Source organism: Magallana gigas, chromosome 7 (genome assembly GCF_963853765.1).
Source record: "Magallana gigas chromosome 7, xbMagGiga1.1, whole genome shotgun sequence".
Taxonomy (NCBI): domain Eukaryota; kingdom Metazoa; phylum Mollusca; class Bivalvia; order Ostreida; family Ostreidae; genus Magallana; species Magallana gigas.
In genome coordinates, this window is record NC_088859.1 from 31,207,431 (window position 1) to 31,234,023 (window position 26,593).

Genomic DNA, 26,593 nt, shown 5'->3' on the forward strand with positions numbered 1-26,593 from the left:
TAAAAAGAATTTTTGTATGATCCGATATCCTTGACATATATTATAGCATTAAATGATTTATTTTTGACGTCGTCGTGTCAATAACTGCCGTCAGGTGAGCAGACAAATTGAATAACGCGCGTTAGCGCGTTATGATAATTTGTCTATTCACCTGACGGCAGTTATTGACACGACGACGTCAAAAATAAATCATTTAATGCTTATATTTACATTCCCTTACTGAAGAAATCAATTGTTTACTTAAATAAATCGATATTAAGTGCAGATCACGGAGGGAGTGAATAAGTAACAGCAAGAACAGCTGTTTTGTAAAACCGGTTTAAACTGGTTTTCACATAGACTGTTGAGATGAGATCGACGAGCATGAAAATATAATTCATGATAAATAACTCTTGAAATGTTGCTTTTTACAATAAAGTCAACTTTTTTGTCGAATAATTATAAAACATGGTGTTTTGACAACATTCATGAAATACATTTTTTAACCGATAACATAGAAATCACTCTTTGAGAACTACTTATGTAAATTACTCGTAAATTCATACGCAGTGAATAGGTGTTGCATTTAGAGGCATTTAACCATCACGGAACTTAATGGAAAAACACAGTAGAATGTAAATATAATATATATGCTTTAAAAAATAGGATTTTTACGTGGTCCAATATGACATTCAAGGTCACTTCACACCCTTTGACCATAGACACTTACGCGGGTTATGTATTCTACAATGTCGCCAACTTTATATCCCGCATGAATCACCAAAGAAAGCATTTTCATGTTTAAGTGACCACCCAAACATAAAATACATTGTATGGTATAACGATACTGTATGGTTGTTAGATAGTAAGAAGACAAAAAGTAAAAAGTTCACGAAGAGCCCCTGTGGTTTATTCAGTCTTGCTAGAAAATGCATAATAGAGTTAGGTTCATAAGTTATGATAGCACGTGTGATAAACGTCGTATTCAGAGGGCTTATTTAAATAATAATAAAAATATTTTTGTTAATAATTTTATGAATTATAACGTTTCAGATTATATTAAGTGATTGCAAATGATAAAAACCGCAAAAAATAAATTGCAGAGAAACGCGGAATGTTTTCTGCTTATGGTGACGGAGTTTGGGTACTCGGGGATACATATGCTGAAGACTAACTTTGATAATCAGGCACGTAGCATTGTTTTTGAAAGCAATTGAAGGGGAGAGAGGGGTGGTGGGGGGGGGGGGGGTCGCAGACTCACCCAAAACATCTTGACAGTCGAAAATGAAAAAGCCTTCCCCAAAATAAAAATCCTAATCGGTGGTTGGGGGGGGGGGGGCATAGTATACCTTTAACTTCAGTTGAACCCTTAATTTCATTACTTTTATTACAATTTCTTACATACTCATAAAAAGTGTGTGTGGGGGGGGGGGGGGGGGGGGGGGGGGGAGCTACTCCTTGATCATTCAATTTCTTATAAGTAAATTTCAGAAAAATCTTTGCTGCGAGAAAAAAGTGGACAATGATTGTCAATGTGTATCGCCGATTTTCGATGCTATGTTTGAACTGTAAAACAATAAGATAGTTTCAAGATTGTTAACTATTACAAAATAAGTTGTTAAACATGCAAAATATTATCAATTTTTTAAAACAAAATCTTGAATTTTTGCCAATGAATTTGCCCTTTTTAAAACTGATATCCAGTTTCTATTTGTTTTCTTTTTTAAATAAATATCCTTGTAGACAATAGAAGGTGATACAGTGAACGCTATTTAAAAATTCCCGCCTTAATTAGTACACAAACCACGTGACTTCCCTTCAATAAAATCATGTGACTTTCAAAATGGTGGACATGAGAAGTGTGTTGTTTTTCTCGTGTTTTCTAACTACTGCATTTGCAGCAACGACACCTGTCGTCCTTTGGCATGGAATGGGTATGATTATATTTATTGCATTCTCATTCTCCACGTGCTAGATTCAAAATGAATGTTAAGCGTGACGACAACTGAATGTTGATAACAGTTACTCAATCAACAGATCAATACAGGGACGTATTTGTTAACTGTTATATGTTACTGATCAATATAGATGATTGGTATATAGAGTTAAGAAATGTTTGCTATTTTGATACTTTAATTACAGCCTTTGGTGGACCTTAAATATTTACACAAAAAATAACCAGACAAAAAAAACCCCTCAGCTTTATACATATAAGGCCGCTTTATGAGCTTGGACTTTGGGCAGTCCGTGTCAAACTCGGATTTGAAGAAGGCGGGGTTTACTCATGCTAACCATACAGTCAATGTCTAATAGATATAAATACATGAAATGCAACAACACTCGTAAGATTTATCCAGGGCTGTATATTTTAGTGGAAACGGAGTAGAGGAGTCAAATAGAGACAAAGAGATAGAGACATAATCATATCCAGTTATTGAATAAATATTCTATATAAATGAATCTACCTAAATAACATTCAATTAAACTCTCAAGACCAGTTAGTTTTAATTTTAGCTGCATGCAGGTCTGTAGCTCCCGGTCTGAAAAAATGTGGATGGAGGACCTGGGAGCTACAGTGCCTCACATAGTAAAAAACTGCAATTTAGAGCACACAAAAAATTGCACTAGTTTTGAACCGATTAACCTAATTTCTTAACACATTCAATACAAACATTTGATAAAAAAAAATTCCTTGAACATTTTACTACAGCTATCATCATGTGCACTGCACTTGCTTTTAATTCTTTTAAACACCATCACCAGCCCTGTAAAGGGAAGTGATGAAGTTTTTTACATGTAAATATGGTGACTCTCAATCTTGACTTGAATTTAACATACTTCAATTTCATAGATCATAGTGTGTTTAAGAGAAAGTTTTAGGCAGGTAAAGTACCGATATCAGTACATGTAGTAAATTGAATGAAGAATTTAATGCCATTATAATGGTACTAATTTTTACACAGAATGTGTTTAGAAATAAGGCCAGTCAGTCCAAAAGTAGCACATTTTTTGTCTACCAAAATTTTACACCCCCCAACTTAATATAAATCAGAGGTTAGAGTAAGAGCAATTCAACCATGTTAAAATTGTCTGATCTTCATAAAAAGTATGACCTTGACTTTAATTTCCTCCATTGTGGGATTATTATACCTTTGTTTCAAAAACTATTCCATCTTACATTATGTTTTTTCAACAAATGTCTTACAATGAATCTTAGTATTGGTAAATAAAAAATATCCCATTATCCTCATTTTGGAGTTTTATAATTAGCTCAGACTAAATGTATAATGTATAAATATTTTTTCATGCAAGGCATTCATATTTTATGGACACATTTCTATTTCTTTCCTTTATTTGGTCAAAATCACCTTCAGAATTCTTATTTTGCTTTATTATGGTGGTATGGGACACCTCCATATTGTGACACACTTCCTTTTGAAATAAACAATAAAATCAAGTATAATTTTATAAATACATGTATTTTCTTTCTCATAATTGTCACCTAACAGCGTAGCTAGGGCATTGGGTTACACAACAAATCTGTAAGTCATGAGTTCAATTCCTGCTGGGGCTTTTATGATTTTTATCTTTCCAAAAAAATTTAAAATAATATTTTTTGGTCAAATATTGTAAAATTTGAAAATTCTAAACCTGGTGAAAGTCATTTGGTTATAATGTACATTTATCCCACATTGATATTGACAGATGCCCACCTTGATTAATTGTTCAAGTTTTACCCTTATAATCTTAAAATGAGTTGTATTTTGCTTCAGCAGCTTTCCATATAGGTGACCATAAAGGCCTAATAGTGTCATGTTGTTCATGCCATGATGGTAAATTTGGGCAATTTGGTAATTATTGGAAATAATTCATATAAATGTATTATGATTTTCTAGGTGACAGTTGCTGTAACCCTCTCAGTATGGGTTCCATAAAGGGACTCATTGAAAAACAAGTCAAAGGTGTTTATGTGAAGTCCTTGGAGATTGGCAGTAACATTGTAGAGGTGAGGTTATTTAAGTAAATCACGAAATTGTGAAGGGAAATCTTAAATTTTACCATGAAAGAATGATGTGATATAGGGCCCCCGGTAAATTGGCAAACAAAATTATAATAAATTTCAGATTTTGTTTGACCTTGAATGTACTGTTAAAATCATTGATATGTGTACCCTTAGAGTATCCCTTTCAGTACCCAAGACAAAGTAATCAGGTGGGAGATACTGTAAGTTCTTTATTTTATGCGAGTCTTTAATTTCACAATTTTTAGTCTATTACCCTTGAGAAAGTATTTTGAAAAATTTGAAACATTTTATTTTTTTTTTAATTAATGCACCAGTACAGTTGCATTTTGATATCTCAAACACTGATATCTTGAATACAATGGATATGTCAAAGTAATTTGTAAGTCCCAACCACTTATTTTTTAAGTATTTTGCCATCAATATCTTGAATACCAGTATTTGGAAATCTCGAAGTTTTTAAACAGTCCCATCTAGTTTGAGATAACTAAGTTTGACTGTATATATAAGTGTCATAAGAAAAAGGAAAAGCTAAGACATTTAATTGCTGACAGATACATGTATTAAGATTAAATGTCCATATGATTTTATTTTAAATAAAATACATTAAGTGCAAATAATTATTATATGAATGTTTTTAAGTTGAATATACTCTTTTTGTAACAGTAGCATTTAATATAATGATTTGAAAAGGACACCCAGCTTAAATCAACAAGTACTCGACTATTGCTCAACTAAAGCCGACTAATTGATTAATCTGTTCGAGTAAAACTGACATCCCTAGTTTACATCTATCCAAAAATTAAAGTAAGATTTTAAAGTCTGCGAGATGTGCTTCTCGCTATTTTACATGGATATAAATTTTTCGCGTTTGTTTAGGAATATACTGTAGCCATCGTTTTTGTAAGAAGGGTACATTGTTTATGTTCATTTTCCATAGACTTATAGCTCTGCCCCACATCTAAACACCTTTCAAATACACAGGCGCAATAAGGTACATTTATTCCTTCAACTGGTCAGCGTATTGCGCCAAAATCTATATGTGAAAAATGTACCTCACTACACTCAAGTGTAGAAGTCCAATTCGCCTTCTCCATTATAAACTGATTTTGTTCACCTGGTATGAACTTGCTTATCCTTTCATAATCTATTACCGTACATATACATTTTGGAAATGTCTAATGTGGCTAATATATATGCCATTAACATTCATTTATGTCAATATTGTGTTTGTAAGTTGTATTTTTAATAGATTTAGTTTATCATAAACTGGTGAGATTTTAGTGATTTACAAAGGCAAGTGATATTATAAACAAGTTTTGTCAATCTGCATAATTTAAACATAAAGTTTAAATTATCATGTATTTTACCACTATTACGCTAGATCCACCCATTCTATTTATTTTGAAAGGACAAGGTCACAAACAAGAGCAAAATTTGTTATTAGGGGTCTATAAAACCATTGATAATGTGCGAATCATTGCAATAAAAAATGATCCAAGCTATTAATTATCAGGGTATGTCTTAATTTTTATTCACTCTTGTTTTAAAACAATCAAAATCATATGGTAGACTTTTCTAAGAATTTTCGTAGAATAAGGGCCGCTGACAGATGTTAAGGGTTATCATCCTTTGGAAAATTGACAAATACATGGACATATATATATTGTTATTCTTTTATTTTGATTCTTAGGACACAGAAAATGGATTCCTGATGAATGTTAACAAACAAATTGATAATGTTTGTGACCAGCTTGCTAAGGATTCCAAACTACAGTCAGGGTACAATGCCATTGGGTTTTCTCAGGGTGGACAGTTTCTGTGAGTACTTTATTCAGGTTACATTTCATCATTTCACGATCAGGAATTGGCAGAATCTCTCATATCCTCAACAACTGACCATCTTGTCTAAATCTAAATCTTGTACGTGTAACAGATAAATGAATTAACTGAAAAAGATACTGACCAATTTTCACAGAAAATGTAAATATCTCCCACAGCCAATGGAATCTGCTCAGTATCATGAAGAAAGTACATGAAATGACATATGTAGTAAGCTTAACCCTGCAGTAGTATTGATACTGCTTAATAATCACGAACTCTGGTCTCTGGCTGAATTATGTTTCACCTAGACTTTCATTAACTGCTGTAATGTTAGTCATCATTCGGCAAAGATTACAAAAAGCACATATATGATTTCTAATGTCTTGTACCTTCAGACAAATATCACCCAGGGATATGGCATTAACTTTAGAAGCCCATGTAATTATGGTAGATACAATCTTTTTTTGTGTTGAAACCAGAGATTACAGTGGTAACCAAAATGATCAGAAAATCAATAGCAGTTCCATTTCTGATGTTCTTGGTGTATAGACTCTGGGGGAAGAGCAATTTCCATTAATCAAAGTTCTGTTTTTAGTTTGGAACAATTCTTCTTAAATTGTCCACATTCTAGCAGTTCTAAAACTATTATTTTTACATTAATTGTAAATCGTTTAAAATTTATCGTTGTAATGGAACTCCTCCTATGTCATATGCATAATGGAATATCTAATAAATAAATGCATCTAAGCAGTATTTTTGCTCATTCCAGGAGAGCAATTGCCCAGAAGTGTCCAAATCCTCCCATGCTGAACCTCATTTCTGTGGGAGGCCAGCATCAGGGTAATAAGGAAAAGAAGCGAACATGTTTACCATTCAATCAATTATGTTTACTCAGAAATAAAGTTGCAAATTTACATGTTATATTTAGCCAAATATTAATTATGTGTGCCATTGACTATATATACGGTAGAAGTATATCTTTAAATTACCAGGAACAAATGTGATATACCGGTATGTTATCATCAGGAAACAAGTTTCCATTGTTTTAATGATAGGAAGCAATTTTTTTTTACTGTAGGAGTGTATGGATTTCCCCATTGTCCTGGAGATAATAGCACCTTGTGTGACATAGTCAGGAAGCTACTTAATCTAGGAGCTTACAATAGGTCAGTAAGACTGCATGCTCAGTCAATATTACATTGGCATCTGAATAGAGCTTTTCACCATAACTGCAGTACTGCTCTCTTGCAGAGCAAATTGATATGCTTTGCTGAATTTTTAGAAGGTAAAGGCGAAATAAAATTATTGTTTGTTTGGAATTGCCTCCTGCCTCATTGAAGTACCCCCTCTGATAAAATTTTATTAGCAAAAGATTAAAAAAAAATTATCTGAAGATTTTTTTTACCAATTTTTAATTGGTTATATTTTGAGTTTGAAAGCTGAAAAAAAAACAACTTCCAGGCGGCAATTCCAAACAAACATTTGTAAATAAAACAATTGACGTTATTTCATTTCACCAAACTATGTTATTTTGCCCTGCAAAATAGCAGTACTGCAGTTAGCGTGAAGGAGTCTATATAATCCCACAAGCCTTGATATGTTTATTTACGACCATTGATGGTTTTCATTGATGTATTAATTAAAGTTCATCAATAAATAGATATCTGCATCCATAATATTATCATTACCTTGTGCTTACATTTGTTTTTTCAGCTTTGTTCAAAACAAGTAAGTAAAGCCTATCATTTAACCATTATAAGGTAATATTTGGGATACGTGTATTAGTGAGAACAGGCAGTTTTGCTGGATTATTCAGAATAATCCTTAATCAGAATAACTACTAATGAAATTGTACTGTCCAATTCTTGTGCTATCTGCCAGCATGGACATCTTAGTCTACCTGGTACTTATTAAAATTGGTTCTTTGATTGCTCCTTGAATTGAAGTGTAGGATATCATGTATTACTGGTAGAATGAGGTCATACTGTATCTGAATAAATATGTGAATTATACAAATTATAGAGGGTTTTTTTTTTATTTTCCCATTACAGGTTTATAAATAAAGTTTATTAGAAGGAGAGGAGAAGGAATTATGATATTAATGATATTATGTTGTTTGTTAATATGGTTATTTAATGGGGGATAACATGTATAACAGTAGGCAAACATGATTGTTTTATTGAAAGACTTGGACAGTTTATAATGTTTCGTTCAATTCACTGCAGTCTTGTTCAAGCTGAATACTGGCATGACCCCCTCCAGGAAGATGTGTACAAGTCCAAGAGTGTCTTCCTTGCCGACCTGAACCAGGAAAATGTAAGTCCGCTGTTCCCATATATAAGTAGCTCCAGCTTTAGGCTAAGATAAATCAGTCTATAAGAATGAACATCTACATGTACTGTTCCCATGTGTACAAATAGATACGTACTATGTAGATTTAATGCAAAGAAATTTTGTTTTTTGTATATTACACAGAAAAGAAATGCTACCCACAAAAACAATCTCCTGAAACTGAAAAACTTTGTCTTGGTTAAATTCCTGCAAGACTCAATGGTGGACCCTAGGGACAGTGAGGTGAGTGGGGTTTTGTGGTGTAGCCCAACAGCTAGCACTTACAGTTTTTACTCACAGGCACCTGACTTTATACATTTTTTCAAAATGAAAAAAAAATATACTCTCTAAAATATACACAAATTACATCGCCTCCATCTTGGATTTATTTAAAACTGTCACATCAGCTGGAAGTGTTGCTTAAAACTTATCGGTAAAATTATTTATTGATAATTTTTATCTCACGATTGTTTCTTCAACATCTGAGCTTGCAACTGATTCAACCAAAATGACGCATTACACCTGTCATTAATAAAAACCACCCTCGATTTACATCTACTGCCTAAGATATGCAATACATGGCTAAAGGGATTATTGTAAGAAAAATATATAACGTCAGGTTCCTGTGTCTTTTTAGACCAGTTTAACATTGTTGTTTTGAAAAAAAAAATAAGGTAAAGGAAATCATAACTTTTGTTCATTTGTAATGATACATGTATTTCAGTTACAGTATACTCAATAATTTTTTTATTTCAGTGGTTTGGATTTTACAAACCTGGACAGTCTAAAGATTTATTCACTCTGTTTGAATCACCACTCTACCAAGAGGTAATGATAGATCAATAAAAAAGTTATAAAAAGAGGCCCATGGGCCTTATCAGTCACCTGAGTTTCTGCAGTGTGGCTTTTGAAATGTATATTCATGTGCATTATAATTACAGTGCTTACGAAATCATTTTTGATATTCAGGGATTGTCTAATCCAATAAACTTTCTAAATTCCAAAAAAAAATATTTAAAATTGAAGCATAACATACACTGACATAATTGAATAAATCTTTAATAAGCACAAAAAAAATGATTGTCGAAATTACACCACACCACCCTATATAATCATTAGAGCCCTGCTCTAACACCAGAACCCCTGACGCAGGAGCCACAAAATTCATAATTTTGAAGAGGCACTCTTCTCATCATAACTACCAGTATGTACTTAATTCATCAGAGCAGAGGAAAAGATTTTCAAAGACTTACCACATTCATTTAGACCCCCCCCTTAATACAAGAACCCCTGAGCCAGGGGCCATGAAATTCACAATTTTGGAAGAGTTATATTTCATCATCATAACTATGTATTTAAAGTTCATCTGCTTAATATTTATGAGCAAAGGAGAAAATTTTCAAAGAATTGATGTATTTTCAGTATATCACATTAAAGCCCTGCCCTAACATCAGAATACCTGAAATTGACAATTTTGAAAAAGGCATTTTTCCTAAACAAAACAATGTACTTAGTTCATGGGCTTAATACCCAGGAGCAGAGGAATATATTTTTAAAAATAAAGAATTTCATTAAATAAGCATCAGAACCCCTGACCCTGGTGCCATGAATTTCACAATTTTAGTAGAGAGTTCAATGCCTATTACCATCATGCTAGCAATTTTGATGTCCAGGAGTAAAGAAGAAAATTATTTAAAGAATGCATTAATTTTGATGGTTTTAGCCCCACTCCTCAGGCTCCAGGGAGGCAGGGGTCATGAATTTCACAATTATTACTCCCCTTCATGGTTCAGTGGTTTCAGAGAAGAAGCTAAAAATGTTCAAAAGTTTACAACCGTCGAACAATGACAGACAAAACAGATAGCAATAGGTCATCTGAGTGACCTTTAATAAACCATGCAAAGAGAGTACATAGGTACAAGTTAAACAGTCAGACTTTTTTATCTCCACCAAATGAATACCAGTAGATTTATTTTTATACCTATTTCTCTTACACACAGGACTGGCTTGGACTAAAAACAATGAACAGTACTGGACGTCTTCACTTCCTGGCGTCTCCTGGTGACCATCTTCAATTCACTGAGCAGTGGTTCATTGACAACATCGTCTCCAAGTATTTGAAGGGTTAGAGCTGGTGACAGCTCAAACACACCACTAGGATATTAACTGGGAAAACATATCACCCAGATAGTCTTTTCATTTACATGCAATTACTCTTTAATGATGCATAAATTTTTATTTTGAACTTGATTATTTATTAAACAAAATTTACTTTTTACGGTAAAACAATTGTGTTCTTGTGGTTATAAATTGTTAAACTTCAATTTGTATGTAAATGAGATATGCTGTGATAAAATCATTGTAATATGTACACGTTTCTCATTTGGATTTTTTTTTTATTTAATCATCATTAATGGTATGTGATTTTGTTTCATATTGCAATACACCAATACAGTGCACCCCATGCTATAACATGTATGGTGGATATGCAGTAACAATTGTAATTCATTCTGTATAGAATACGCTAATACATGTAGCTGTTTCAGAATTATTTTGACTAGAAGTATCACTTGAACTTACCCAGTAGTGAAATGATGTTCTGCAAAACATAGTCCTCAAACTGTCTTTAAAATGCACTGATAGTTAGTGGGTTAAAAATGACAGTAAGACTTCTCACAAATTTGATTTTTTGATAGTTTGATTTTTATTATTGTGTGTCTGTTGTAAACCCATGTGCATTTCAAATAAACTATTTTTGTACACAATGTTTGTGCTATCACAAAACCAGAAGTATTAAAGGAACTGAATGTGTCATGTCATATTCTTTTTATTCTGGGTTTAAACTCATGTGTATATTCTACAATTGGTAATCTATCACAAAAATGTATATAATATACATAAATATCCATGCCTATAATAATACTGAAGGAGTTCTAATAAAAGCAAACAAACGTAAACGTGTAATTCGCAAAATCACACCTATAAACATAGTACAAATACCCTTGTCGATGTAAAATTCGATGTACAAGTTTTATTTTGCCAAAATGCGTTACATATTTACAAAATGTTCAGAGATAAATCAAATATGTACAGAACAGTGTCAGTGGTATTAGGACAGGAGTTGAGGTAAGCGGTGTGGCTGTTGTATAGATACACATAAGATCTTTGTCAGACAGCTTGGGACACTTTCCTTCCTCTGCTAGAGTTCTACTGGACTTTGAAGCCTGATTGCATGTGCCATTGATGATACGATATGCTCCTGAGTTCACAATGCTGAGAACAATAAAGCATAATTACTTTCTCAGAATTCTTTCACAGTAATTAACACATTATTGAGAGCTAAAGATCTGTTGTTTCAGAACAAATTCTAAATGACTAGCAATACATACCTTCGAGTAATTTGACAGTTGAAGTTATAGAACAGAGAAGCTGGGTATGAGTTCCAGTTCTCTATGATGAGCAAATAAAGGTTGGTCTTTGGCAGTGATGTGACATAGTAAAACCCAGACATGCACGGACCAGATACATTCCCTGTAATCATTCCACTTGGTCCTGAAATACAAACAAATTAAATCAGTCCTCTTATGTAAATTTTTAGTTCATCCGCCTTAAACATAGGATATTTATAAAAAACAGTTACTGTAAATTCTATATTCAGCCTTACCTAATGCCTTGTCATTTGTTTTGAACTGAATTACATCCTGAATGCAGCCATATTCACTGTTAAACTGTGGAATAGGACCTTTGTTTCTAATATAGTCATCCTGTTCCCCGGGATTTTTGGGAATTCCATCAAGAGATAACTGTGTAAGAGTGTTTGAAAGATAAACTGTCAAACAGTATCAATAGTACTGCTGCAAAAACTTTGCTATGAGATGTTGAGTATGTTTCATTTTAATGCATTTAAAAAACACTTGTGATCATACTATCGTGATACCTTTGGTTCCTCGGGTGTTATGCGACAAGATCCCTGGAAATCAATGCTCTCTACTCTAACAAAGAAATCATGCTTGTAGATGAGGTCTTTCATAACCTCACCTTCTTTGGTTCCAAGTTGAACTTGTTCATATTTACTTTCATCTAATGCACTAGCTATTAAAAAGTCGGGGTCCATTACCAGAAATGCCTTGCTGTCAAACAAGTAACATCTGTCGGGAAAGAAATAGATAAATATGTTTTTACTGAACAATGATAGGTACATGTATTTTTTCAAATTACAGTGTACTGGTTAAAAGCATTTTTAAAAATTTTGTTTTCCCTTGCATGTAAAGCAAGGCTCTCAAATTTTGCCTTTATTTAGTATATGTATAAGGTTTCAATTTATAGAATAAAATTATATAGCTTTTTTGTACTGAATATACGTACTCATGTTGTATTTCAACAAAAAACAGTCGAATGTATGCTACCTCTCAAAGATCAATGGAAGCAAATTTGCCCATAGACCTCTATCAATGACCTTGACCAATTTTGTCCTTGACCTTTTTTTTAATCCTTTTATCTGACCATATCTTGTGTAGCTCAAAAGATATGACCAATGGTTCAATTGCAAACAAACAATTAAAAAGTTAAGTCCATTCTCATGGAACATAAAAAGAAAGTGCCAACCTTGTTTGACACTTGTCCTCTCCATTTGGACATGTGTAGTGCTGGTTACAGGATTTTAAGCCATTACTGGCCTGCATGGCTTCCATTGTTCTATTCTGAAAATCATCATATAGGATGTCTAGTCCTGTTACTCCCTCTACACGTTCTGTCGCACAGCGACGCTGATCAGAATTTGGACCTGGTGCCTCACTTACATAACAAACACCTGCATGTACATAACGAACTGTGATTCAGTGATTGATTAAACCAAAATGCAAAGATACTACAAAATTATATCACTTTATATTTTAGAAGCAAATTTTGAATACATTTGTCTTTTGCAATTTTAATAAAAAGAAAAGAAACACATCTTTGGCCGAAAACAATAATTAAAGATTTGTTTCCCTAGGCACCCCTGCATCAGGTCAAATGCTGTCACACTGATTCATTTAACTGTCGTATCGAGAGGGGAAAACTAATTTTTTTTAATTTTAGTTAACTTTTGAATACTGAGTTATTCCCACTTGCAGATCTTGTAATAAAATTAAATTTGAAATAAATGTCTATGACATTCATGTTTATTAAATTTATTGGCCTGATTCATTTAGGGGCCTTTGTCAGCATATTGCCTAAAATTCATATCCCCATATCATATCTCATTCTTTTCTATATCATTTATGAAACTGACACAATGAAATGTTACTTACGACTGATACAGTCAGTATCTACTTCACAAACACAGCCCCCTGGTAAAGGTTGTGTGATATTAAAACAATCTTCATCTGTTCGAGGTGTCATTCCCTCAAACACAGCCTGGGAGATAGTGACAATCTTGCCTACTCCAGCAGCATCCATGTAAGGTGTAGAGATGGAGGTTCTCCATGGGGTACTACTTGTTCTTCTATACCAGGGCCGCCTGAAATATACATATCCTACTCCTGTAAGCTTCAGGTTTCATCACAAGTTAAGGGTTGGACTTTTTTCTATTAATAACAGGTAATACCCACAATGCCTAAAAAGAAGAGAACTTGAGTTCAGCTTATAGGACATACATCTGATATGCCTATCTAACTTGGTAAAAAGGGAGTGAAAAGATTTTTTCTTCCGATCACCAAGTGAACTAAATTTCAAAGTATAATAATCTTGACTTAAGGTGGCTCACTACACCTTGAAATATTTTCTCAAATCAGCAGAAAATTACTTGATTATGAGAGATATCATAATGGATAAGAAGAATTTAAGTCTAATAGGTAAAAAAATGTGAAATTTTGGATGAAAAATTACATTTTCAAAAATGTAATTCAGTTAACATGAACAAAAGCTCCAGGCGGATTCGAACTCATGATCTGCGGTTCAGAAGCCATGTACTTTAGCCACTGTTCTATGACGATATACAACCCAATCGAACGATATAAACAGTTTATCAACACATTTAAGGTAGCTCGCGGGTTTACCTGCTTGTGAGAAAACCTACCTTGAAAATTTGTCCACATGATCCATAGGTTTTATAGGTTTATTTCTAAAATTTATTTAAGATTCGTCTGCGCGGTAATAATGTTATCGTGTTTCAAATACAGTGTCATTAATAAAATCAATCAACGCCATTTCAATGAAATATATAGTAAAATGCACATTTTAACCGAGAAACGCATTACAAAACTATGCTCAAAACTTTTAAACGATTCAGACGAAATTAATCATACTCAACACAAAAACAGAGGAGATAATTATGAATCAATTCATAACAAAATATCAGTATGTGTTCTCGGCCAATTTTTGGCAAAAAAACTTTAAAGATTTAAAAGATTTCTTAAAATCTTATATTTTCATTACGACGTTAGCCTGACATCATCATTTCCGTACCTCTTAGAACACCAAAATTGAAATGCATTTATTGACAAGACTAGCTGTTTAACACATTTTAGAACATGTTAATGCTTATTAGACATTATTGTGAATGTTATTAAATGCAATTAATGTAAGGCTGTAAAGATACAGAAAATTGCTATATTTGTTTTTTTAAAACTCAGAGTCAATCAATGCAAAAATAAAATGCCAGGCAACTACTGACATTATAAGTAAGTAATCGAATAAAACAGTTATCTCAAGCCAAAAGAAATTTAAGAATTTAATCGGTAGTACAGATTACGGAAGTCATAATTGTAAAAAAAAAAAGAAGCGAAGTTGATGCATACAATCTATTTTAAAACATGTCTTTAAATGGAAGAGTTCTAACGCACACTCATTCTTTATCTTTATCAAACAAAATGTGACAATGTATGTGACATCTTTAAATTTTCAGTACTTGATATTATAAATCTTTGTATTAACAGTCATAAACCGCATATAAGCTTTTTAAAATATTTTCTTTTATACTTCTAAATATCTCATTTGTCATTCTAAAATAAAACTATGAGTTTGCTATGACGGTCAACTCTTTACGTCGATTCCTATTGTGACGTCAGCAAACCCGCGAGCTACGTTAAATCGCCATCTTGTGACGTAGTGTCTTAAAAAGTATAAGTCTGGGTGTAGTGAAGTACCTTAACTGTATTTGCTGTATCTTGACCAGTAGCTTTAATCAACCTTCAAAATAAATGTCTGTATGATTCTCTTCCCCACCATAATCAAACTAGGTATGAAATATGATCATCCTACTGCAAAAAAAATACTCTCTACCTTTCCCACAAACATGCATTCATTTAGTCTATGGTAACCGTAACCTTGAAAAAAAAAAATGTTTCTGAAACACTTAATTATATGCCCACTTCCCTTAGACATACATTATAGGGTACACAAGCCTTTATTATGGGCAGTATACATAATAGGCAGTATATATGAAAATGAAATGACCTTTTGAACTTAAAATCAATAGGGATCATCTACCAGTACCATACAAAATGCATCAACCTATCAAGAATGACATGTATATTGTCAAAAGTTTTCAGATTATAGTTTGCATAAAAAACACACATTTTACGTGACACATCAGTACATGTAATTTTAAATTTGCTCAACCTTTGCAGTGATAATGAATGGAAAAAAATAATTGGATTTTTCTATGTGCGAGTGGCATCCCTCTATTAAAATTTGCTCATTCGTACTTAAAACTGAACTTGACCTAGTTGTTCTTACCAAATTTCATTTCAATATTTTATAATCCTCTGCGAAGAAAATGAACAAAAATTGTTGGTGGACCCACCGACCGCCGACATACAGCAGCAAAGCAATATACGGTATTTTCCCTTCTCTGAAGAGGGGCATAAAAAATAGGATTCTTTTTCCTGCCACAATTTCATGACAAGAAACTTGTGTATCAAGAGTGATTATCCACAATCAAAGAGTTTATATCTTGGCTATAATGTTTCAAGAACAGAGTCTGCTGTCACTTTGTTCTATTGCCTCTAATTTCCATAATAACATGGTAACAATACAAGTACTGAAATAGATTTTATTCTGCAGCCTGTGAGTTTTACTCTGTTAGGCATTTACACCTTTGGACCCTTATGTAAGTACATCTTCTAGCTTTTCTTCTGTCAAAAATCAACTATAGTACTGAATATTATCAAGATGGTAAGAGATCAGTACCCAATAGACCATTTGTTTGCTTGTCAAAAATATTTAGATTGAATAAATGTTATTCTATAAAGAATTTGTCATATTAAACACAAGTTTACTTTGTTGGATCATATCCTCTCTTTGATCTGTGACCAGGATAAGTTCTGAACACTCCACTCCTCAGTCCAATGTTTGTCCATTTTACTTGTGACAACGACTCAAATTCTCGAGATTTCCAGATCTCCTCTATAGGTTGTGTAATAAGAACATCAGCCCTTAAAAAAAATATATCACATTGCTTGGCATTTTATGATCAAAATTTTTACCTCCACTTCAATCTGTAAAAACTTACTAAATTTGTAGAACAACCTTATTCTTAGAAAAAAGATGATCCAGATGCATTCAATATTCTGGGCTATTCATTTGATATGTGATCTGTTTTGCAATGTTGCTGATTTAAGCTTGTTCATGATGAATATTCATGTATACCGGTAATCATTTTCTTATTTCAAAGTAAATATTCACAAATTTTACCTTATTCCTTTGTCATAAACTTGGTCACCTACGCATCCATCATCTGTCTCATATGAATTCATATAGCGATGTGCATTTATGGTCTTCTTGGCCAGATTGTCATCATACAAGTACTGGATAGGGTCACAATGTGACTTGGGGGCCAAGAAGATGGTGGAGTGCTTGTAACTGATGGTCAGGCCTGGGTATCTCTGGGTCTCGTTTTCAAGAATCACAAGCTCCTCCCAAGCATGGGGAAACTCTTCCTTGACCACAGGGTTCAAGTATTCCTTCAATAAGTTGTAGTAACTTGTAGTGTAACTTGATCTGTCCACAGGTTCCTGAGAGCGCCGGAATTCCTGCAAAAATAAATTGATTTTTTTTTCTCTATTCAACCAAGACAAAAGATGGTTCAAATAAAACAACTCTTTTTAATTCAGTTTCCCACAAATTCAATTATATTATTTACCTTATCTGTATCAGTTAGTATGTAGGCAAATGAATATTCTGAATCGTCTATTGCTGCATAGAAGAAAGTCTGGAAAAAAGAAACCCCTGCTTTGTAAGATACACATCTATATTTTTCCTTTGAATTTATTTGATTATCCAGCATACACTATAAGTACAGTACTCAGTATATATCTATGTAATACTTTGCCTACTTTAGTGGATTTATCCTTTTGTTCTATCACTTTCATGTCTGTATTGCCCTCTCTCATGTCTTTCAGTATCAAAGGGAACTCCTCATCTGTTTCAAGTTGTGTTATTGGAATAAATATGGGATCCTCTAAGAGCTGAAAGATTTTTCACAATGATACATTTATGTTAAAACTTTGCCAACTGCATGTAAATGAACATATACAAAACCGAATTAATACTGCCAATTTAAAATCAATATACTTCTGTGGAATGGTTTGATAGCCTGGAATGCGTTTTACAAAATAACTTACGACCAAATTGATGATTGCTTATTGATCACAAATTAATCATTCTTTTTTTTTTCTGAAAGCTGTAAATTGTAATTATATAAAATCAAAAAAGTTGTAAATAAATGTTTTTATAAAAGTTCTGTTCTTTGAAAATTATTCTGTGAGACTGAAAATATTTAGGAATTTGTCGTAAGTTCTTTTGTAAAATGCAGCCCTGGTGTTTCAGTTCTCACGTTTGTGCTGGGTTTTAATTTTGGATGATAAATTGTCTCTCCTTCCTTATTGATAAGAAATGAATACACATTTCCCCACTGATGTTTTGTAAGAAAATTTTCTATCTGATCCAAAGTAGCATCAACACCAACTACTCCAATTGTGCTGTATAAAAAAATGAAAAAAACCCAGCTGTATTGAAGAAACTAACAGAATACCAATTACTCAATCCATTCAACCTGTTTTACAGTAAAATACCTACGTGCCATTGCTAATGACTGGTATGGTATAAGTTACCATGATACCTAGTCCCCAGGCATCAAGGTAAGGAGATGTCCACATGGCCTTGGTGTTGAGGGCACTGGATGACAAAAAATCAAAATAATTCCTCATCTGGAAGATGAGATTCTGTCCATTGTTTAGCTTTACAAGACTTCCTCTATGACTACATGCCAATCTTCCTGGAAACTCCTCAGCATCCTCTTTTATCAAGTAACTGAATATCCTGGTCTGAAAATCATACCCAATAGTAACCTGTATACTCTACATACTGTAGAAGCAGAAATATTCGTTGAGGATTTAATTTTTTTTATTTTCGTTGGCAGTATTAATCAACAAAGTTATTTCCATGACAAATATTTAATCCAAGTACCGGTACATGCATTCATGAATAAAGAGTTGATACGTGATGCATTTTAGAGATTACAATATGACAAAATAAAATCCTAACAAAACTTTAGCTGGTTTAGAAAAAACGAAATTTTAACCCAATGAATAAAAGTGTTTCTACAGTATAATAAAACCATAAATCCTACTAAGGTTGTGTGTATATTAGACTAACTCTTTTTAATGAAAGCTTACCTGGGGCAAGCTGTACTTGCTCTTTCCATCAGCCACACTCCATACCTTGGTCCAGTTGTACTTACAGATAGGTCCAGGAACATACCCACTTCTTGTATAGTAGCCTGTAATGCAAGTACACATATTTTAAAATGGCAAAATATTTATATTGGTTAATAGACATCATTGAGATGGTGACCATCTCAAAAGGCCCGCTCAAATAATGGACAATAAGATCAAAAGCATTTCAGAGAATTTTGCTTTGACCTTGACCTATAACTTAAAATTTTTTTCAGATGAACTTTCAATTTAATTGTCCCTTACATACAAGCATTTTCGGTTCACTCTAAGCAAGATTAAGCAAATGGGAAATAACCTATGGTCTAAAACTGAATTAAGATATCTGCTATAACCATCATATTGACTTGGTTCAAAGTCAATAAACACCCTTTACTATAAAGGTCAATTTATGTGAAGTATGAGCCAAGGCTAAGTGGAGAAAAGATATGCTCTGAAAAAAAAAGATATTTTATGGTTCAATATGACCTTGACAATTGACCCACACACATCATTTAAGGTCACAGTACAACTCTTTCACTAAAGCCATCCTGTGGGTGAAGTATTGGACCAAGGGGATAAAAGCTCTGTTTATGTGTTGTATGAGCCAAATAGGGCAAAATGTAGAGTAGAGAGTGCCTTTGGGTAGAGTGTGAGCAGTGACCTTGAATGACTTTGAAAAAAAGGATTTATGCATGGTCCAATGACCTTGACCTATAAACATCATTCAAGGTCACTGCTCACACTCTACCCAAAGGCACTCTGTGAGGTATGAGCCAGATTAGGCTGAGGGGAGAGAAGGTTTGTTCCTGACAAGACAATCACTATAGGGCCCTAAAATTTGTTTCATTAATCTTCATCAAATAAGGTGAGATTGTATGTATTTACTTACCTGGACCACACCTGATATTCTCCCCATCTGTATCTTGTCCATCAGTAACAAAAACAATGACAGACTGACAACCAGTATGTGGATTACTTTTCAACAAGTCATAAGCTATTTCAAGACCCTTTCTACAAAGTAAAATAAGGTGGAGTCATTTAAATTCATGGAGGCCAATTTTTAAGGATAGTCTTTTATATGAAGGTTAATTGAAATGCAATTTTGTGGACATGCTTTATGTATTAAGGTTCAAAGTGACCCATGGGATGGTGTATAGATTATATATATATATATCAGTGCCAGTACTTATATTACTTACAGGGAAAGTACTGACTACCGTACATGTACATACACAAAGCAAACTTACTCTAGTTCACTTGTGCCCCCTGCTTTTAGTTTTTGGATCTTCTCTTTGAGGTCCTTTCTGTGAGCTATAGTTGCTGGTACCATGGTATCCTGTTGACAACTAAGTGCAGTTGTTCCATAGTAATGAAGTCTGGAAAATGACAAATCGACTAAACCATCTCAAAGAGCCCCGCTCAGATAATGAACAATAGGAAGAAAAGCATTTTAGAGAATTTTCTTTCAGCTTGACTTATAACTTAAACTTTCCAGTTGGCATAGAACTTTTAATTCAATCTAATTACCCCTCACCTACAGGCATAATTTGTTTAATCTGAGCAAAATTAAGGAAATGAAAAATGATTTATAGTCTAAAACTGGTGAATAAAGAGATCTGCTATGACCTCTCTTTGACTTTCAAACTTGTTTCAGAGTCACTACACACCTTTTACCCAAATCTTCTGTTTATGTGAAAGTATGAGCCTGATAGGGCTAAGTGGAAAGTTAAATGCTCTGAAAAAAAAAGGATTTTTTGCATGGTCCAATACGATCTTGACCTATGACCTACAAACATCACTCAACGTCACTGTACATCCTTTCGCTAAAGGCACCCTGTGGGTGCTATAACCTTAACCTTAGATCAGAAAATGCCTTAAGATCCCTTCATATCCTTTACCTAAAGGCACTCTGTGTGTAAAATATGAGTTAGATTGAACCAAGGGGAGAGAAGGTATGCTCCAAACAAGGATTTTTCATATAATTCTGCTATGACCTTAACCTTAGACCTAGATAAATGGTTCAATTTCACTTCACACTCTTTATTTAAAGGCACTCTATGGGTGAAGTTTGAGCCAGATTAGGCCAAGGGAAGAGAAGATGTGCTCCGGACAAGAGATCTTGGATGGACAGATGGATGAAGGAACAAAGATGGATGGACAGACTGATCACTAGAGGTTGACCGTAGAGTGGGGTCAAAATTAATAAGTTGTAATAGAAAAGGAGGAATGACCACAAGAAGGCACAAACTCTGGACCCTTTAGTTTAAATTAATATTCCTGATGTGAAATAGTTAGTCATAATAAGTAAAATTTACGCATATAAGAAGGAGGAGTGAAGCATCCGAGCCCCTTCTCAGTTGCGTAAATTTTACTTAGAACATAACCCACATATTTATTGGCTGACCAAAAGTTCTGGGCCAATCAAATATCATCTCTCTTTTGCTTCAGCTATCTGAGCTGTCAATTGAAATGTGACGTCGCTGTGGACTTCGAAATATTGTTAACGATTAAAAACATCACATAATGGAATATTTAGCGACTGCTAATTGAATGAAAAAGTGGATTATGTTCTAAATATACACACTATCACAAAATCATTGTTCAAACTGATCCAAAACATTAATATTTAACATTACATAACTTCTTATTTAAAATTGCAATGCATCAAAGGTTCATATATTTCCTTTGTTACATGATACAGAGGTTTTTTGTATAGATGAATTATTTATCAAGGATTTCTTACTTTCCGACTTGATCCCAATGGCTTGCTCTGGCACACACTACATTGACATAATCCTGTTTTGTCAGTGTGTTAATGACTGTCTTGGCAACCCCTTTAGCAATACTAAATTTTTCACCTTTCATTGATAAACTAAAAAAAATGAAAATTATAAATATTAATCAAACATCATTATCAACCATTAATTTTTTCATCAATACCACTTTTAATACCATGCATGTGAAAAGTGAACATTACCTGCAGTCTAACACAATAACAACATCCTTTGGTCCACTTGTGGCAGCAATGTACCAGGGGCGGACTCTAGGATCATAATCATTGTAAAACCCTGCAAAGTTGGTTGACCACTCACGTCCTGGATAAATGCGCACGATACCTGCTGTAGACCCAAAGTATTGCCACCTGCAAAATAATTGCACTGATGGACTCAATTTGTGAAAACTGAGATAAAGATAACTATTTGCTCTTACACACAAACAAGTTCATATCTAATGCCTAATTTCAATTGGCCTGTGATGGATCCCTTTTGGCATATTTGCAGGGGCAAAGGCAGGCAAGTTTTGCTGATTACTGGGCTCTGCGGTTTCTAAATTTTTTCTTTTCATGAAATTGTTTTACAATGTAAAGAAATAAAAATCCCTAGCCTTTAGAAACATCATATTTTTGTTACAAAAAATTCCAACATGGTTAATGATATGAGGATGTGAGCTGACCATGTGCCACAAAAACAAAGATACTCTGAAATTACATTATTTCTCCTCAGCCTGCATCTGTCAGGTTTTGCCTGAAACTGCCCCAAAGGACAGTCCATATGAGAGGAGGTATGATGCTCTTATGGAATACATGTGCAGTATTCTAGATGATTTACCGGTAAAAATGATGTTACCTGAGAAATTCATCATTTCCAGCATTTTCTTTGAATGTGTCCTCTAGCTTAGCAGTAAAATTGACTGTGTCCACAGTCATCTCCTCTTCTCTTGGAACTTCATCAGCTATCTTGATAGTAGAGAACTCCTGACTCACATTCTGTTTGTAATAGCTGTACAGAGATATTAAGATATGACTTAGACATCACTAAATCTCATTATTGGTCAAATATTAGCAAAACTTTAAATAGCTTATATACTAAATGTATTACAGTAACTCCTAACACTGCATCAAGAATATCTGACTGACATTTTCTCCAATACAGTAAAATTCAAGTCTTATTTAACACCAATATTCTAGAAATAATATCAAGCTTAAGTATTGTATTTATATACCATAATGTGCCATACACTCATGCATAGATAATGATTTAAACAAACTACATGTAATATTTAAAATGTACCAGTACAATGAAGTTAAAAATTAATGTACAAACAAAGTCACTTACGGAGCAAACTTAAGGCTTCCAGCCAGTTGTTCAGGAATATCCGAGTCTCTGTACTGTTTTGCCTTGAGGTCTGTTAACTTTCCTGTCTTAAATTTTTTGTGTTTTATGAAGTCCTCATAAATCTCTTTTACTTTCTGTGCAAGAATCTTAAAATTAAAGAAGACTTCATTAAAGAATTTATTTTCTAATAAACTAATGTAGTACAAAAGCCTAAGGAAATCAAACTGAAAGAGTTGGAAAAAAAAACCCAAAATTATAATACATGTACTAGGGAGATGAAAAAGACTTTTTATGTATTATGAGATTTATAGTTATAATCATTGGATAAAAAGTAATTACACTTTTGCAAAGATGTTTTATTTTATAATTATGAATTCACAAGTCATACCCTTATGGCTTGAAAAAAATGACTTCACACCATCATAATTTCTGATTACAATTATGAACTAGACAACACATTGAGATGGTGACCATCTCAAAAGGCCCGCTCAAATAATGGACAATAGGATGAAAAGCATTTCAGAGAATTTGGCTTTGACCTTGACCTATAACTTAATTTTCCAAATGGCATAGAACTTTTAATTTAATCTCACTGTCCCTTACATACAGGCATTTTCTGTTAAATCTAAGCAAGTTTAAGCAAACGCGAAGATCTACTATGACCTTCACATTGACTTGAATCAAAGTCACTGCACACCATTAACCCAAAAACTCTGTTCATGTAAAGTATGAGCCTAATAGGGCTAAGTGGAAAGGATTTATGCTTTAAAAAAAGGATGTATGATCTGATATGACCTTGACACTCAACCTACAAACATCATTCAAAGTTACTGCATACCCTTGATCAAAGCCACCCTGTGGGTGAATATGAGCCAGATTGGACCAAGGTGAGAGAAGATATGCTCCCAAAAAGGATTTTTAATATACTTCTGCTACGACCTTCACATTTGACCTTGGAACTTGGTTCAATAACACTGCACACCCTTTACCTTAAAAGCTCTGTGTACATGAAATATGAGCCAGGTTTGACCAAAAGGAGAGTATATACTGTGGAATCATTTATATTCGTGGGGGCTAATTTTCGTGGATTGTTGGTTTTTTACTTATTCGTGGGGATTTAATTTTGTGGGTGCGTCAGTTTTCACTTTTAGTAAAAAAGAATACTCTTTCTAAATTTTTTGTTGAGGATGTAAATTCGTGGGGATGGGCTACCCACGAATACCACGAAAATTGAGCCACCACGAATTCTAATGATTCCACAGTATATGCTCAAAAAAAAAAATGATTTTTGCATGGTTTGATATTACCTTGACTCTTGATCTACTACCCTGTAACTTCATTAAAGATCACTGCACATCCCTTGACCATAGACACTCTGTAAGTGAAGTATGAGCCAGATTTGATCAATGGGAGAGAGGGCATACTATACTCCAAATAAGGATTTTTTTAAATAAGTCTGCTATAACCATAACCTTAGACCTAGAAACATGGTTAAAGGTCACTGCACATCCTTTACCCAAAGGCACTCTGTGGGTGATGTATGAGCCACATTGGGCCAAGGGGAATGAGGATATGATGGGAGAGATCTCGGACAGATTGACGGATGTAAGGACAGATGGATGGATGGACGGAGAGAAGGAAAGACTGAGGACTATAGGAGGCCCGCAGAGCAGGGCCCTTATGATTATCATGATAAATAAACCAACCTCTGCTGCCTTTTTTTTCTTGCTGAAGTAGTCACCTAATTCTTGTTTTACTTGCTCTACAATATCTCTGCCATCCTTCCTCTCAAAGGTGTAATTTGCGCTGTCAAGATATGCCTGTGAAAAATCCTTCTTTATGCCATCACTGGCTAACTGGAATAATTTATTAGAACTTTAATGTTGGGTATCACAGAAAAGTACTGTTGTTTTAAGACAACTTATCAAGCAATTAGTCACATATATATTGTAGTCAGAAAGACCTAGTGTCTATTACTTGATAATAAATTATGAATGGTATACAACTGCTGTAATGAAATGTCTCAGTAAATAAAATGCTTCGTACCTGTAAAATATAATTCTGTATCAATACAGCCCAGTTCAAAACATCACCTTCCAACGAACCATGTGCACCATCCTCATATTCTGTCCATGAATATTCTGCTCTTGTGTGTACTAGGGCTATCAACAGAATCTGTAGCAACCTCATGTCCTCAGTGCTGTGCCCAGTCTTGTTGTACTGTTCCTAAGGTATCATGTCAACCCTGCTTCTCACAAACAAAAAGTCACCCAATTAGGATGGCTCATCCCATAAACATATGATTTGATGATTTTTTTGGCATTTATTCAGAGAAACAAGACAAAGTGTTTTCAGTGAGGACAATTAAGGTATCTTAGAACCTAAAATTTGGCACAAATCAATGCATTGAATAATTATATAATAATACATGTTAAAGAGTTTTAGCCTTAGGTTTTCTTTGTATTATATTAGGATAAAAATGTATTAACAAAAATGAAAATTGGTTGATTAATAAGTTAGAACCAGTAAAAACTTAAAAATATGGGACCTGCTGACAGCTCCCTGGAAGCTTACATCAAGGGTATAGCATAAGCTCCCCTTTGTTAGGTACTGATACTGGCAGAGAAGAATAATTAAAGATAACATCCTTTATCACCATGCATAATTCTCATTGAAAATCAATTTTTAGCTGCATTCTTGAACCTGACAAATTATAGGGGTGTTTAAATGACAAACTTTTCATACTTTTTCATTTGATAATTAATCAAATGTGATTAATCAAATCTTTAAACAGAATATAGTTTGAAGTCTATAGTGATCTATAACTCTACTGTATCTGAACTCTAGCTTCCACAACTGTGATGCTCCGTATGAAGGCTAAACCAAACTATAATTCTGCCTGTCATAAATCATAACACTCAACAAAGATAAAAGGTATGATATTTTTCTCAAAATATGGAATTCTGAATTCATTATAACGTTCCATCGTTGTTGTAATCTAATTATAATTTGTATTGAAAGAAAAGGGACATCTTCAGCTGTTAAGGACATGATGATGAACAGAAGCTGTATCTCTAGGATACAATGCAGTACAGAATAGATCCGTAGTATAAATCTATCACATCAAATAAAACTTTTTTTTTACCGTGTATACGATATCCCTATGGTGTTGTAGGGTCCGTCCATTGACGGGCGCGCTTCACATCGAATAACTAATGGGAAACTTGAAATCTGCCAATATTTGCCAATAGAATCCACAGCAGCACTGTATGCTATCGATCCCCCTCCCGGTGGAGTATTGATTCGTTCCATGAATATAAAGAACGAAGTGCTACAATGCAAGTTTGGGTTTTGTAAATGTAATAAAAATTAAATTGTTTAAAATAAATAAATAACACCGTTATTCACACAATCAACGATTTGTTCCATTGAGCTTGTATATACATGGTCTGTGATAGCAGACGACTTGAAAGTGATTACCGATGTCGCACTAAAATACTAATTACATCCTGATCCACCGAAAGCAGAAATAAGAATTTCTGTAATAAGCCTACTGTTGTCTACGACGGCGTTTAAGTAACATTTCAAATTGGCAGAATAAATAAATTAATTCGTTTGTACAGTAC

General features: G+C 33.7%; 2 protein-coding genes across 4 annotated transcripts; one reads left to right on the forward strand and one right to left on the reverse strand.

Moving 5' to 3' along the window:
* Nucleotides 1-1,790: 1,790 nt before the first annotated feature.
* LOC117684455 (palmitoyl-protein thioesterase 1) lies at nt 1,791-10,581 on the forward strand. Its single transcript, XM_034456750.2, has 10 exons — nt 1,791-1,913; nt 3,876-3,985; nt 5,694-5,821; nt 6,594-6,664; nt 6,903-6,990; nt 7,538-7,552; nt 8,050-8,140; nt 8,300-8,398; nt 8,912-8,983; nt 10,156-10,581. The coding sequence occupies exons 1-10, from the start codon at nt 1,823-1,825 to the stop codon at nt 10,282-10,284; spliced, it is 894 nt and encodes a 297-aa protein (XP_034312641.2). The 5' UTR covers nt 1,791-1,822; the 3' UTR covers nt 10,285-10,581.
* Nucleotides 10,437-26,584, reverse strand: LOC105338822 (voltage-dependent calcium channel subunit alpha-2/delta-2). Of its 3 annotated transcripts, XM_034456746.2 has the most exons (23): nt 26,448-26,584; nt 26,113-26,298; nt 25,014-25,212; nt 24,674-24,823; nt 22,968-23,113; nt 22,479-22,631; nt 21,830-21,994; nt 21,596-21,724; nt 20,100-20,228; nt 19,742-19,863; nt 18,814-18,917; nt 18,215-18,462; nt 17,973-18,117; nt 17,473-17,604; nt 17,280-17,348; nt 16,832-17,169; nt 16,417-16,572; nt 13,447-13,655; nt 12,761-12,965; nt 12,093-12,303; nt 11,820-11,958; nt 11,545-11,707; nt 10,437-11,428 (listed from the first exon to the last, which is right to left on the reverse strand). In XM_034456746.2, exons 3-23 carry the CDS (start codon nt 25,155-25,157, stop codon nt 11,224-11,226), a joined length of 3,462 nt encoding a protein of 1,153 aa, XP_034312637.2. In that variant the 5' UTR covers nt 25,158-25,212; nt 26,113-26,298; nt 26,448-26,584; the 3' UTR covers nt 10,437-11,223. The 3 variants fall into 3 exon arrangements, with proteins under 3 accessions (XP_034312637.2, XP_034312638.2, XP_065923308.1); XM_034456747.2 differs by having other exon boundaries at nt 26,113-26,505; XM_066067236.1 differs by having other exon boundaries at nt 25,014-25,215; nt 26,113-26,505.
* Between the last annotated feature and the right edge of the window lie 9 nt (nt 26,585-26,593).